This window comes from Oncorhynchus mykiss, chromosome 6, assembly GCF_057628025.1.
Source record: "Oncorhynchus mykiss isolate SJ-2025 chromosome 6, ASM5762802v1, whole genome shotgun sequence".
In the NCBI taxonomy this organism is placed as follows: domain Eukaryota; kingdom Metazoa; phylum Chordata; class Actinopteri; order Salmoniformes; family Salmonidae; genus Oncorhynchus; species Oncorhynchus mykiss.
In genome coordinates this window covers 56,984,372-57,000,401 of record NC_143027.1, presented here as the reverse complement: position 1 = coordinate 57,000,401, position 16,030 = coordinate 56,984,372, and the positions used below count along the sequence as shown (strand labels likewise).

Genomic DNA, 16,030 nt, shown 5'->3' with positions numbered 1-16,030 from the left:
TGAGACAGAACATGCAGTTCCCACCCTCCTGCCATAATCCTTACCCCAAAGTCACAAAACAGCGTGCTCATTACGGTGAGGGATAGAATAGCCAAAATTACTGGAATCACTCAAAGCATTCCCTTCCTTGAGATTCACATTTATTTACATCCTCGCCAGCTTGCTCATTGGAGGATAGTCTTTTATAACCACCATTTTAGTCATTAAAAAAAGTCTCATTAAATTCCTAAGGGACATTCATTTGCCCATTATCGGCAGCACATCAAGTAAAAAGAATTATAGTGATGTGAAATGTCACAGCCCTGTGTAACAACCCATTAAATTAGTCCAGTCTTTTACTGAGCCGGGACTTGAATGCCATTCCTATACAGAGGATGGTGAGGCAACTACAATAACAATGGTCTTTATACTTTAGTGGTTTTGAGGAACGTTTGGTATGCAAAAAAAAGCACTACATTTTCAATTGTTAGATTATAACCTCAACCGCTCTAGTCTTTTGGGCTCAAAACAAGTCAGAAAATGTCTAAGAATACAGTAGCCAACACCTCACAGAAAAAGCAATTACTGCAATAAATACAGCCTAATATAAGCCTAGGCCTGTTCATTTTGTTAAATCACTTTTAATCTGCTATATCAATGCCTTGCCCAAAGAAGGTTAACTTCAGAATGTGGACATGAGAAAGAACCCATTGTGCCCATGTAGGCTCAACAACACAAAGTAGCCTAAAGATCAAATATCATTAATATAGTCACATAAAACCTTGAACATATTCCATCTAGGGTGACCTGAAGCTGTGAGTCGATGAGATAGACTAGAATCTAAAAGAGACGTGAACATAACAGAGAACCAAACTTCAGTTTGGTCATTTGCTTTCCAGACGCTTCTTGACGGCCTACAGATTAAACCCAATGCTTTGGCCTCGTGTCAGACAAAGTAGAGCAGCACCCTCAGGGTGCTGGAGAGCTCTCCACACAACAAGCCCCAGCATTAGGCTAGATAATGAGGGGTTGAGCAGGAAGGGCAACTTCACATTGTTAAAGTTCACAACACTGCCCTTGAAACAGAGGCTAATTGCAACCTTCCAGGGCACGGGGGATGGATTGGGATTGAAGCGAGAAGGAAAATGAGAGGGGAGAAAAAAAACATTACTGTGTGTGTTTTCAATGACTGTAGCTAAATGTTATGCAAATATTAAGATATCAAATATTTCACTTTTTCCATTTCACTGTTTCCTAAAATAGGCATTACTTTCTTGCCTGGCTACCCAAAATCCTTGCTCCAGCCAAACGCCACACCCAAGGATGTTAGTTTCTTCTCCGCAATGAGTCTGGATCCGAGTACCTTCCAGACGATTTGTTGAATGGAAATCCATTATAGACCATCTGATTGGTTCCAGAAACTGATGGGTTGGGCCAGAGCACACATGGGTAAAGTGGCATTTCGAAAATGCGTCAATGTCTTTAACACTCTTCATTGCCATCAATGAAGATGAAACCAGTCTCCGACTGAATTATGTTGCGAACAATAGAGCAGCGGAAGAATTCAGTTTGTGTCGTGTTTTGCAGAGCCCATCATATCCTCATAGTTTGTGCAACTACAAATACAATGGCTTGTTCATTAAATAGCTTTTATAAGTGTTCACAGCAAATACCTATGCTAATTCCCAAACCAATCCTAATAGCCTAGGTCTAACTACTCCTATTCTAGAAAGTTGTCAATGGTAGTTGCCACAGGAGAGGTAGAGTTGTCTTGGCAATCATCTCTAAATATTTAGTCAGTAGCATACTGCCACCAAGTGGAAAACTGAAGCAACACAGAGACAATCCTGCTTCTACAGGTCTATTACAAATTAGCTTGTGTCCACCATTTGATTGGAACGATGGGAAGTCGATCCCCGGCCAAGTCACACCAAAGACTCTAAAAATGAGACCCGATGCATCCCTGCTTGGAACTCAGCATTAACAAGATTGAGGGTAATGCTGCATTCAACACAACTTTGACATTTCCAACTTGGAAACTTTTAGAAAGATGAGGTCCGAGCTTCCCACTTGTTAAGTATCACAATCAGCCAAAAGAAAGCTCCACGCAAAAAAAACACTGTATGAAAAGCGACACATTGTCGACCTTGTAGTTTTGAAAAAAAGCCTTTTGTAGGCTTTTTGAATGGTATTCAACTTGCAAAAACGTAACACAATGGCTTTCAGTGTAATAACTTCACAAAAAATATCTTGCAAAAGTAAATTTCATACACACAGTACCAGGCAAAAGTTTGAACACACCTACTCATGAATGTATTTTTACTATTTTCTACATTGTAGAATAATAGTGAAGACATCAAAACTATGAAATAACACATATGGAATCATGTAGTAACCAAAAAAAAAGGTGTTGAACAAATCAAAACATGTTATATTTGAGATTCTTCAAAGTAGCCACCCTTTGCCTTGATAACAGCTTTGCACACTCTTGGCATTCTCTCAACCAGCTTCATGAGGTAGTCACCTGGAATGCGTTTCAATTAACAGGTGTGCCTTGTTAAAAGTGAATTTGTGGGATTTATTTCCTTCTATGAGCCAATCAATTGTGTTGTGGGGGTGGTAGGGTTGGTATGCAGAAAATAGCCCTATTTGGTAAAAGACCAAGTCCATATTATGGCAAGAACAGCTCAAATAAGCAAAGAGAAACAACAGTCCATTGTTACTTTAAGACATGAGGGTCAGTCAATCTGGAAAATGTCAAGAACTTTGAAAGTTTCTTCAAGTGCAGTCGCAAAAACCATCAAGCGCTATGATTGAGGAAAGCACTACTAAAGGACACCAAAAATAAGACACTCGCTTGTGCCAAGAAACACAAGCAATGGACATTCGACTGGTGGAAATCTGTCCTTTGGTCTGATGAGTGTAAATTTGAGATTTTTGGTTCCAACCGCCATGTCATTATGAGACGCAGAGAAGGTAAAGGGAAGATCTTGGCATGTGTGGTTCCCACTGTGAAGCATGGAGGTGGTGGTGTGATGGTGCTTTGCTGGTGACAGTGTCAGTGTATTTTTTTTACATTTTATTCAAGGCACACTTAACCAGCATGGCTACCACAGCATTCAGCAGCAATACACCAACCCATCTGGTTTGCGCTTAGTGGGACTATCATTTGTTTTTCAACAGGATAATGACCCAACACACCTCCAGGCTGTGTAAGGGTTATTTGACGAAGAAGGAGAGTGATGAGTGCTACATCAGATGACCTGGCCTCCTCATTCACCCAACCTCAACCAAATTGAGATGGTTTGGGATGAGTTGGACCCCAGAGTAAAGGAAAAGCAGCCAACAAGTGCTCAGTATATGTGGGAACTCCTTGAAGACTGTTGGAAAAGCATTCCAGGTGAAGCTGGTTGAGAGAATGCCAAGCGTGCGCAAAGCTGTCATCAAGGCAAAGGGTGGCTACATTGAAGAATCTAAAATACATTTTTATTTGTTTAACACTTTTTTGGCTACTACACGATTCCATGTGTGTCATTTCATAGTTTTGATGTATTCACTATTATTCTACAATGTAGAAAATAGTACAAATAAAGAAATAGACTTGAATGAGAAGGCGTGTCCAAAATTACCCTGATGACTACACAAGTTTGGAAAACACCTTTTATCAACAAAAAATAAAAATGCATTTAAAAAGGAGGGGGAAATATTACCATATTAAGGGATATATTTTTTTAATAAAAAAAAAAAAATCTGTGATACTGATGTGAGCTGCACAGTTGAATGAGCACAAAAGCATAACATGCAAAGTCTGCCTGTATGATTAGACTAATGACAAGCATGGGGTGACTTGGGATGATGTGCACGTCTTGTGGTAGGGCAGACTTGGAAGCTTATAAGATGTGTTGAATGTTGCATCTGGTACTGCCTCAAAGTCAGAGTTCAGCCACCAGGCCAGTCATGCTACTTCCAGCATATTGGAAAAATCTATGCATCAATTATGTTTTTCATTTAACAAATTGCACAAAAAAATCGATAACACGGAACTTAACACCTGATTCTCTCACCTTCTCAGGTAATCATCATCGTGATTTTCGTCAGGCATTTCTTGGTTTAAGGCCTCTTGTGGTACATTCGCCGCTGGACTTGGACTGACAGGCGGTCGGTAAACTCTCTCCCACTGGCCTGTCTCCTGGTTATATACCAACCCCACCGCCTGTTCTCTCTGTGAGCTAGAGGATCCCCGGTGAGTGAAGGCTGTGTCCCCTCCAGGTTCATCAGCACTGGGCTGTGACTGTAATAACTGTCTCCTGTCAGAGGACTGGGGAACATGTAGCACCGTCGGCCTCATTGTGTGAAAGGCAGGGTTGGGGTTTGGGGGCTGCCATGAGGTGCTCCCCTCCTCTTGTGATGGGGTCTGGCCAGTGCGTTCCCAGCGCTGTGTACCTTGGTTAAACGTGAACAGGTTGTGGCAGACCCTGCAGCGGTTCATATGGCCGCGGGAGGGACCAGAACCACCATCACTGCTGTTGGGGGGCTGATAATGGGGGGTGACAGGCCGCTCACACTCTATGTTATTATTGAGCATCTCCCGTGTCTGTTGCTCTTGGCTGCTCTCTCCACCAGTACCACCTGACTGCTCCATTTCCTGCATGCGATCATACTCCATGAAGTAGCGATTCAAGTTGCACTGCAGCACGTTACGGATCGAGGTGGGGCTGTTGCTCCCTCCCTCCCCAAGAGAGTGGTGTCCACTACTAGTGCTGGGTCCATCTACAGAGCTGTTTCCACTGGTGTGAGGGCTCACTACTGCTGGGGGCAAGCTTCCTCCCTCTGTGGTAGAGGTGTAGACAGGCGACTGAAAGGAGCCCTCCTGCTGCCTCAGCACAGACAGCAGGTTGACAGAGGATGCACTAGTCCTGGGTGGAGCTACCCCAACACCCCCACTATGCTCAGGCCGCATGTTGAGCATGCTGCCCATCCAGTCTGCTCCTGCCAGTCGCCCAGAGCACTCCAGGCCTGGCTGCTGGTGGCCCTGGTTGGTTATAAGGCCTGGGATGCTGCGCTGGCCAGGGCCTGAAGATGGAGTGCGTAAAGAGTGTCCTCTAGCACTGCCGTACACACTGCTGAAGGCAGAGGGACGGTGTGAGGAGCGAGGCTCAGAGGGCTGCCGGGGCTCAGTGCGAGCAGAGGAGAAGGTGGAGGCATGAGACTGGGCCTCCAGGCTCTCAGGGTCAGAGGGGTCCTCTCCAGATGGTGAAGGGGCTCGGGTGGCAGAGCACCGACTGCAGAAGCAAACCATACCAAGGTGTTGCACACAACCCTGGTAGGGGGGTCGGGAGCGATTCCGCAGGGCAGAATAATGTCCAGAGGGAAGACTAGGGGAGTCAGCAGCACTATTGGCAGCGGGTGCAGGAGGATGCTGTTCCTCAGACTGTGAGCCAGAGTTCCTCGATGACAGGATGTGCAGGAAGTTGTGGAGAATGGGTGTACGGCGGACCGGTTGGGACTGTAGGAAGGATCGATGGCGAAAGTGTGGCATCTCCACGCTATCCATGGGGACCTCCGAGTCATCATCACTCTGCTGAAAAGCACACAACAGGAACACAATGTTCTTGATATGATGCAACTGACCTTAAATAATGTAAAGTATTAAACAGTCTCACCTGTTGGTTAGAGGGATTCACTATAGCGGTCAACAGGTAATGACCCAGTGGGTCAAACCTCACCAGTCTGCAACAGAGCATTTGCATGTGTCATTAGCTACGTTTTGCTTCGACTCGGTTTCCAAATTCAGATATTGCAGCAAAGTTTCAACAAGTCAAGTAATCGAACACTGTGGAAATGATAGGGAGATCAAGGTGGAGCTTTTGTCAGACCTGACTCTCTCGGTCTCACTGGCAGTCTTGACCAGGGCAAATGGCTCCCTCCTACTCCAGTCCCAGAAGTGAACCTCATTGTTTGTTGCTATGAGAAGGAGCTGGGCAGTAGGGTGAAAGGCCAGGGAGGCAATGGCCACATTGCTCTCAGTGAACCAGCTCTCACTGCCACCCTGGGCATCAGAGGGGCCACACAATGTTCAAAAGAAGAAGATTAGTGTCAATATTATGCACATGCACAAAAACCCAGAATGTCATCCAACTATTTTTAAGAGAATGCACGGAAATCGATTGGTAAGGAATAAAACTTGTGATGCAAGAGAGGACACACACACCACCAGCGCCACACCAGCGCCACACACAGAGATAGTTAGAGATCTCTAGTTGGATATAACCCATTTTTGCATGGACACTGCCATAGAGCCTCACAGTGGAGGTGTCATAGTACCCATAAAACCTAGTAGTCAAACAGGGAAATGGTTCCTAAAGTTTTTCCACCATTAATTTTGACCATAGGGAATTTTAGAAACACTTAAAGGGCTGTGATTCGTGTAGGCTTACCTAGTGTGACATTTTGATAACCGTGTAAACCTCTCTCGGACAGGGTAACTTCTATCAATATATTCTGCTCCATTTATGCTCAGATTCGAAAATGCTAATTAGCATCAAAGGAGACATCATGCAAAACTACAAATCCCTGCAAGCTCCTGCACATTATCTCTAGCGGACATCTTTGCTAACAGGTATTATGACAACTTAAAACTTGCACAAGACAGTTCACAGAATTGTCAATTGAAAGAAATCTTACCAATTTATTCATTACTGGATTTAGCTAACATTAGATAGTTAATCCAGAGATTATTACCTTTGCCTCGATTCGTCAGTCTAGTCCAGATCATCATAACATTTGTAGTTCTTTATGATAGCCACATTAGCATTACATTTTTGTGGGATAAATACAGGCGAATATATTGATACAAGCCACTTTGTCCTTGAGAGATTTACAGTTATCAAAACATCACACCGGGAAAAGCCTAAACAAAACATCCCTTATTTTAAGTGTTTCGAAAATCCCCTATAGGAAAAATTAAATGGTGAAAAAAAAATTGGAACCATTTCCCTGTTTGACCTCTATGTTTTATGAGTATTATGACTCATATTGTGGTACTCTATCAAGGGCTTCCACCATTTTAAAGTAGTCAACTGGATGGGGATTCATAAGGGTTGGGAGGGATCAGCCAATGCTCACAGCATTGGCTTCTTCTTCAAATTGGGTTACCTGGTTTGTAAATGGCTTTAAGCTGTATCACCGCCATCTTGTGGCCACAATAAATGAATGACAAGATTTGGTTCAGGACTCCTGCACTGCAGGTGGCGGTAAAACACCAATATACGCTGTATGCTATCTTCAAACACAAAAAAAATTAAAATAGACTACTTCAAAATTGAGATGGCCTCAATGGTGCTACCCGTGCTCTTACAGGTGCCATAACGGGACAGATAAAATGAGAGATTCTCAATTGGTTTTACTCAACTCATCTGTCCTGCTTTTGAAAAAGTTTAAAGGTAATCGAGGAGCAGCGGTGAGGATAAACAAATGAGCTTGTATGAAATTAGACTCTCCTCTCCATAAGGCAAATTACATTTACAGGGGTGAAATCCCAAAATGAATGTGTAAAGTGATAAAAACAAATACAGCTAGTTGTGGAAGACATTTTGCAGATGAAATAATAAGTGGTGTATCCTTTTTAAATGTGTGCATGCTTTCTCCTTTGAGAAAACAGCTGATTCAAAGGGGGTGTGGTGGATTTTAAAACACTTCTGCACTAGCAATGAGTGGAATACTCTTGTGTATCAAGGAAGTGAGCAAACTCCTCCATTCGCCTACTAATTAATTGACACCGTCCTCAACCACATATCGGTTTCCAGTTCACGGAGGAGTCTAGGAGAATATCCCAAAGATGAGTCGTCTAATTAAGTCTATTGTAGCACATGTAGTCCCCGAGGTTCCTTTGCATGAGAAGATGACAGCCACTCACATGCAGGTCCCAGATGCGAACCTCTCCATCCAGACATCCCGAAGCCACCAAACCAGGGATGGTAGGGTGAAAGGTCAGACACCAAGGAGTGCGGCGATGGCCCACCAGAGAGTGAACACACTTTCCTGTCTTAATCTCGGTGATATAAATGTTGTGGTTGACATGAGTGGAGGCAATTAAGGTCCTATTTAAAGGGAAAACATTAACAGTTAACATACAATCTTCCAGTCTTGGTGTCTTTCTATCTCCTCCAGACAAAAATTTTTTACAACATTTTATTGGATGACATTCTGACCTGTCCGGGCTAAAAGCCAACAGGAAGGTAGAACGAGGGCTGTCCGGCAACTCCACTTTCTGAGGAAAATAAAATAAGAGCACATAAAAAAAGCACCCACTCATGTCAGTTAAACTTGTTACATTGCACGATTTCCATCCATGCCTCACCAAGGATGCTCCTTACCTGACTCTGCCATTTCATCCTCCGGGTCTTCTCCTCAACAAGCTGCTGCAGGAGGCGCTGGGAACCAAGGCCACGGGCCCCACGCTCCCGGGCAGATAAGATCCGCACCGAATTCTTTGGGTAGACAGTCATCTCAAAGATCAGGCCTTCATTCCTCTCCTTCACACTGTTGTTGGTTGGTCTCAGTCACCAAAGGGTCTAAGCAAAAGCCATATGAAAGTGTGTCTGTGGCTAGCTTGTAGTCTACACCTTTACCTTGCATGATGAAATCCAGCTGTTGATGACATAACCATGTTTGTAGCTAACTAGCTAGCTAAAAGAAAAATGTTTATTATTAGTTACCTAATCACTGCAGTTCTCATTTGTTAACAGCCATGAGGTGCTGATGAAAATGTTGCCTTAAGTGGCATGAATAATGAACATATGTTAGTTTTACACAATTATAACGTTAATGGCAAAACAACTGTGGTGGTGTGGGTTCAGGGTGAACAACCGAAATACAGAGAACCACAACGAAAGCAGGCTGTCATGAAACTTAAAAATGCTAGTTAACCCAACAAATGTGGGCCATTATACTGGAGGACGAAGATAGTATCGCAAATAACAGGTTAGTTATTAGTTGAAAAAATCTGACAACGTTTTGTACAGCCAGGCCTGTAACTACCAGTATATTTTTTGGTTAAATCACATTATCTTGTGTTACAATCTGTAGCTACCGGTCTCCCAATTAACTAACTAGCTAGCTAACATGCCAGCGATTGTCCAACTCAAGCAAGAACTGGCGTTGACAACCAACCCCATCAAGACATTGCATTGGCCTAACACAACTAGCTAACGTTAGCGATACTCGACCATGTCCCTACCTTTTCCCACTGCTACGGTTGGAATGTTCTTGTCGACTTAGCAAGTTACATATATTCGACTTTTACTAGCAACTGAAACTATCTCGTATAATTATGGTATATTTTCTCCGATATTTGTATATTGTGTTGACCAACTGTGGTTAACAAGCTAGCAGTGTAGCTAGGCTAGCTATTAGCTATGTTCTCCAAAACATTAGCCAGCTGGCCAGACCACAGCTCACCAGGCATTACTAGTTGAACACAGGAACGAACATAGGTGGGCGACACAAAACCGATAGTTTTTTTTTTGCAGTGCAAGAAATAGCTAGCTTACAAAGGGTCAATATTGCTTTAAAGTAAGCAATGTATTTATAATCTACATGTATCGCTATTTCTATGTTTTACAGAAAACATATACATATACGTTTATGATTATACAACGTAGCGGATTCCAAACCGGGTTTGGGCCATAAAATCCTGGTCCTCATCCAAACGGTTTATACAATAATGGTCCTTATGGTTGTCATATGTGCTAGAATGATTTAGAAAAAAACTTTAATCTCAAAGAGAACACGTTTTCTACTAAAACACTGGACGCTGATCTAGCATAACATTTTAGCTTCTGCACAGTTTGGATTGATTGATTGATTTGATAATTAAAAATACATATAAACAAAGATTTGTAAAAGTGACCGGTATTGCACAATATAGTCGGGGACTTATTTCCATTTTGGTCCCTATTTTTAACATAAATACATAAACAATTACATAGATACAGACAAATTACAGATAGAAATTAAAAAATGCTCAACCTCCAGATGAGTATCAGGGGAGTTAACATTCAATTCTTACAAGATTGTTTGGCTGGTAGTTTATTCTTTAGATGTTTGGGGCTGCTGGTGAACCATGATGTGCATACATGATCAAAGTGACACTGGACTAGCGCACTAGCTAGGTTTCCATCGAATTGATGACAGATTTTCATGCGAATATTGTCAAATCTTCTTAAAAACAATATTTCAGAGTTTCGTTTAGGAAATTTTAGCGCCGGGACAACATGACAGGGAAGATTTTGGCCAAATGAGCCACATTTTCGTTTCGTTAAAAACAGCCTATAACAAATGACAAAACCACTATTCCTTGTGTTTCGATGTGCAGCACACCTTATAGCCTATTTTTTGTTTTTATTCTACTTCCCTAAAACAATTTTCCACCTCACGGTTCAGCTGTCAGAAATTTGAGCACTACATGTATCGGGGCTACGGTGTCCACTATATAATATTAACATTTTAATTAAAAAAATATATATATAGCCTATTTGAAAGAAGAGAAGCGTAGGCCTAACCCCAGAGAGCTAGATAGACAGGTGCTTCTACACCTGCAATGCTTGCTGTTTGGGGTTTTAGGCTGGGTTTCTGTACAGCACTTTGAGATATCAGCTGATGTAGGAAGGGCTATATAAATAAATTTGATTTGATTTGACATAAGCACACACCGACATGCATTTCTTTATGTGAGATGGTTACTACGTCTGGTATACAGATATAGACATTCAAGAGGCTAATTAGTTAATTTTCTATCATAATATTTTCTATAAAGATAAGCAAGAGTAACTCTGGTTGGCCTGAAACAGTCTTCCTCATCTCAAAAACATCTCAAAAACTGTTGGAGCCCCTGGGCTCTCTCAATTCAATTTCAATTTAAGGGCTTTATTGGCATGTGAAACATGTTTACATTGCCAAAGCAAGTGAAATAGATGAACAGAAGTAAAATAAACTAAAAATTAAATAAACAAACATAGGTTGTATTTACAATGGGGTTTGTTCTTCACTGGTTGTCCTTCTCTTGTGGCAACAGGTCACAAATCTTGCTGCTGTGATTGCACACTGTGGTATTTCACACAATAGATATGGGAGTTTATCAAAATTGGATTTGTTTTCAAATTCTTTGTGGGTCTGTGTAATGAGGGAAATATGTGTATCTTGCACATAGTCAAAGATTTCCATGATTTTGGATCAGTCACAGTGGTCAGGTATTCTGCCACTGTGTACTCTCTGTTTAGGGCCAAAAAACATTGTCACGTCTTCTCCCGCTCCCCCTCTCCGGGTGGTTTACTAATCACAGGCTTTGACATCCATCATTACGCACACCTGGCACCATTGTTACGGTCACCTGCGCCTCATCATGAAACACACCTGGACTCCATCACTTCACTGATTACCTCCCCTATATCTGTCACTCCCTTAGTGTTGTTCCCCCAGGCACGATTGGTTATTTGTTTCATATCCAGATGGTATGCTTGGGTTGTATTGTGCAATGGTCACGGCATTATTAAACTCAACACCTGCTTCTTGACTCCCAGTGTCTCTTGTTACAGAATACTTCCTCGACAAATGGAAGCAGCAGGAAATCAAGCCATCTCCCTGATGTTTGACGTACAATAACTACTTTGTCAACACCACGACCAGCTGATGCAACTGGCGACGGCTATGAAAGAGGTTCTTTGTGGTCTTCAACATCTAGAACATACCTGAGAGGATACTAGTGGATGATACTCTACCACCAGTTGAGCCAGCCCATCCAACAGTCTGCCCAAGTCAGTGATGCCTGGGTGGGTGTAGGCTACAGCTATCTGGGAGAGAAGAGGAGCTGGCTTCTTATGAGGGGTTCATGGCAGTGTTCACATCTATCTTCGCTCATCCACCGGAGGGCAGAGGTGATGAGTGCCTACTCCAACTACGGTGGGATGCCAAGACTGCTGCTGAGTACACGCTCACCTTCCAGACAGTAGCAACATTCAGCAGATGGCATGAGCCAGTGCTCTGTAAGCTTTTCAGAAGAGGACTGCAAGAGGAGGTCCAGATGGAACTTGCATGTCGGGATGACAACCTCCTTGGCTGCACTCATTGCGATAGCCATCAGTCTGGTTAACTAACTTTGGGAGCGTCGGTACCATTGCTTCTGTCCTTCCCTCAGTGACCACTCTGTATCAGAGCCTGAACCCTTGGAGGTAAGGGTCACACGCCTCCCTGCGGCATAGTGACGGAAACTGCTGGGGCTCTGTCCCTGTTGTCGTTAAGGGGAGCTTCAGCAGTGTCTGGTACATTTTTACTTGGGATCCACGAGAGCAGAGGGACAGTCATGTGATCTTCCACTTCCTGGGGCAGAGGTGAGTTGTCAATTTTCATAGCTATCTACCAAACTTTTTTTGTCAATCACACTAGTTGGCTGTCTCTCATGTACTGTTTCTAGAGGGCTCCCGAGTGGCGCAGCGGTCTATGGCACTGCATCTGTGCTAGAAATTTCACTACAGACCCTGATTTGAATCCAGGCTGTATCACAACTGGCTGTGATTGGTAGTCCCATAGGGCGGCGCACAATTGGCCCAGCATCGTCTGGGTTTGGCTGGTGTAGGTAATTGAAAATAAGTTTTTGTTCTACACTGACTTGCCTAGTTAAATAAAAATGTATTTTAAAAATACAGTGCTTGTGGATTCCGGTGCCCTGGGGCTCTTTATTGACTACAGTCCCTCTCTGAACGTCACCTCATACCTGCTCTCCTCTGTTTCCAGTTCAAGCCCTTGATGATCGGTGCATCTACTAGGATCTGGGACCACTCAATGTGGAGTCCATCATGAGAACTTTCCCTTCATTAGTGGAGGATTACAATCACGGACTGGGCACCCGACTGCTGGATGACCTGCTTTCCCGTTCCATGTCGGTTGAGTCCTGGGGTTGCCTTTTAGCCCAACATCCTGGAGGTATACAAGGACCTGTGGGAGTTTGTTCCCAACCTGCGCCACTAGTCTCCCTCATCGTCCCTGGGACTATGCCATTGACTTGCTTGCGGACTCTGCGCAGATACATCTATACTGTCTGTGGCTAAGGCCATGGAGGAATACATCCGTGAAGCGATCCAACAAAGTTTCATCCACACGTCCACCTCTCTTGCTAGTGTGGTGGCTCACCAAGTCCCGTTACACTCCCGTTGGTGCCGGCAGCTATCGAACAGCTCCACGGGGCCGCGTTCTTATCAAATTGGATCTCTGCGGAGTGCATACAATCTCATCCGGGAGAGGGATGAATGGAAGACGGCTTTCAGCATGATGTCTGGTCACTCTGATGCCTTCTGGCTTAGCCAATGCGCCGTCAGTGTTCCAGGCATTTGCCAACGAGGTGTTACGGGACATGCTCGGATGCCAGGTGGCTGTCTATATCAACAACATCCTCTTCTACTTGGCTACCTTGGAGGATCACATCGAGTAGTCCTGGAACATCTCCTGGCCAACCAACTATTGTTCAAGGCAGAGCAGTGACAATTTCATCAGGAACTGTCTCTTTTCTAGGCAACCAGAACCGCCCGCAAGGAGTGCCGTTGTCGCTGGATATCCAGGTTTTACTCGTAGTACACCATCTCCAAGAAGTATTGGTGGCCAACCTTGGTGAGGGATGTTATTTGCTATTGTAACGGATGTGAAACGGCTTAGCGGTGCGCGCTAAATAGCGTTTCAATCGGTGACATCACTTGCTCTGAGACCTTGAAGTAGTAGTTCCCCTTGCTCTTCAAGGGCCGCGGCTTTTGTGGAGCGATGGGTAACGATGCTTCGAGGGTGACTGTTGTTGATGTGTGCAGAGGGTCCCTGGTTCGCGCCCGGGTATGGGCGAGGGGACGGTCTAAAGTTATACTGTTACACTATGTCAACTCCTGTTCCATGTAGTGATTTATTACCGATATTTTCCTTGCCAAAAAAACAATACCGATTTTTAAAATTGGGCTTTTTTAAAAGTGTTCTAGTATAGTTAAAACAGATGCAGCGGTCTAAGGCACTGCATCTCAGTGCATGAGGCATCAGTCTCTACAGTCTCTTGTTTGAATCCAGGCTGTATCACATCCCGCCGTGATTGTGACTCCCATAGGGCAACGCACAATTGGCCCAGCATCATTCGGGCTATCATTGTAAGTAAGAATTTGTTCTTAACTGAATTGCCTAGTTAGATAAAGGTTACACACACCACACTAACCAATAAGTTATTTTTCTGGCATTTATGTATGTCCCCCTTGCAAGTAAAACATAATCAAAACCTATTTATTGTACTTACTTGGTGTTTCGTAGAGTCGTTTCATCCTCAAACAGGACTTCTATGGAACTCCGTTTGCGTGTCAAATAACACTTGTTGACCAAAGAACCAATCATCAGGACCTTGACTATGACTGCACGTCACATAATAATTTAACACGTTAATTAGTGTAAATTATCACTCGTATTTCATTTCACAACGATACGCTATGATGCTTGTAAAGTTGTCTCGCGCACCTGCCCTTCCCCAAGCTCGGGCCAGTGCTTGTCGTCAAAGAAAAAGCTAGAAAACTGATGGATGTGTTGAGAAAAAAATTCTTCCCCAAATACACAGCAAAACTACATCTGTTTCAGTAGCTTTAGTTAGCCAAGTGTCATCTAAAATAACCCTAATTTACAAGACAGTTATTTGATTAATGGGTGTCTGACCCATCTGTGAAACTAGCCACAATAAGGCTTAGACACAATAGTGGACTGTGCGGTTAACGTTCAAAATAAGTGTCGCATAATTCTAATATTTGCATCACTGTCAATTACTTACTGTAATGAAACAGGCAGGGAGCAGGCCTCGAACTCTCGACCCTCTAGCTCGAAGTCTAGCGCGCAATCGATTGTGCCCCAAAAGCATACTGCTGAGTCGATATCCGCGCTAGTAAACGCTGGGTCGTTACAATACTTTTATTTTGAAGGGAAACAGCAAATTCCACTTGAGCCGTATCCTTATTGTGGCCAGCTTCACAACCCGATCCGGTCGTGACTCGCTAGCCAGATGAAGCTAGCTAGGTACCAAGCAGTAGCGGACTGAGCCCCAGGAGAATTCCCGGTGGGCTAGTCAACCTCTGGGCCAGTGGGCCGCCTTTAGTAGTAAAATATATAGATTTATTAATCAAGTTGGCAGAAGGTTGAGCGACACTGGCCAACCCTTCCCCCTTTCCCCCAGGCCCGTTGATCTATTCCAAACGAACGTTTATGCAAACCTTAGCCCCCTTTTGTCTCGCTTACATTGACAGCTCGAAAACTAGCTACAATAGAAAACGGAAAAGCAGATTGAAAAATGTGAGGGTGGGGCTGACAAGTTAAGAGACTAAAGAGTCAAAAGTCTTCACTCAAAAGCAAGTGAATGTAAAAAAACGAACCGACTTATTCGGTGGTGGTAGTACTAGTGCCACAGACGCTAACATTGAAGTGCTCGACCGGCCAAGAGGAAGATGCCACAACCCGGTGTGCGGGTGGAAGAGTAGACGGAGAGGACAGCGAAGCCAAATATGGGCACATATCTACCGCTTCGCCTGTTACAAATACATGTTATATCCGAATTAGAGTGGAATGCAAATACTATTGGTCAGCTACTGCTGTGTAAATGTACCAGAAATAATTGAGGTCAAGACGTTCAGTAACCGGGTGTTCAAACCGGATAGCGTAAAGAGCTCAATGTGACGCCTAGCAAAGCTCTGGATGCCTAGATTTCGCGAACATTGATTGCAAATAGTGTACATATTGTAAAACCAATAATGTCCTTACCCTTTCAAATTCATATTTTGTGCTGGAGAATGTGATAACAGTGATTTGCTAACTATGATCCTCATCGCCACCGGTTCCTACCACTTCGCCTCTTTCGAGACAATGCATTGAAACTCATCATCATGCCAAGTCTGGTGTAAATGGCGAGTAAAGTCACACACACAAAAAAAACGTTTTGTTGTCATTCATTCACTTGATATGAAATAGTGGGGCTGCTGCTGTGTTTTTAGTTTTT

The 16,030-nt window shown here is 43.6% G+C and overlaps 1 protein-coding gene and 1 long non-coding RNA gene across 4 annotated transcripts in view; one reads left to right on the top strand and one right to left on the bottom strand.

Moving 5' to 3' along the window:
* Positions 1 to 9,697, bottom strand: part of LOC110526195 (activating molecule in BECN1-regulated autophagy protein 1A) — a 106,041-nt gene extending 96,344 nt beyond the window's left edge. For 2 of the 3 annotated variants that reach the window (XM_021606946.3, XM_090238352.1), the window contains exons 1-7: positions 9,218 to 9,697; positions 8,355 to 8,552; positions 8,190 to 8,248; positions 7,895 to 8,078; positions 5,856 to 6,028; positions 5,643 to 5,709; positions 4,044 to 5,560 (exon numbers count right to left, since the gene is read on the bottom strand). In XM_021606946.3, the coding sequence (XP_021462621.3) occupies positions 4,044 to 5,560; positions 5,643 to 5,709; positions 5,856 to 6,028; positions 7,895 to 8,078; positions 8,190 to 8,248; positions 8,355 to 8,486 (2,132 nt within the window). In that variant the 5' untranslated portion in view covers positions 8,487 to 8,552; positions 9,218 to 9,697. The remainder of the gene's footprint in view (positions 1 to 4,043; positions 5,561 to 5,642; positions 5,710 to 5,855; positions 6,029 to 7,894; positions 8,079 to 8,189; positions 8,249 to 8,354; positions 8,553 to 9,217) is intronic. The other variant, XM_021606948.3, reaches the window with a different exon arrangement.
* Positions 9,698 to 11,558: 1,861 nt separating this feature from the next.
* On the top strand, positions 11,559 to 14,282 carry LOC110526194 (uncharacterized). Its single transcript, XR_002473900.3, has 3 exons — positions 11,559 to 12,365; positions 12,449 to 12,610; positions 12,769 to 14,282. It is a non-coding gene; the product is annotated as an uncharacterized LOC110526194 (long non-coding RNA).
* Positions 14,283 to 16,030: the final 1,748 nt, after the last annotated feature.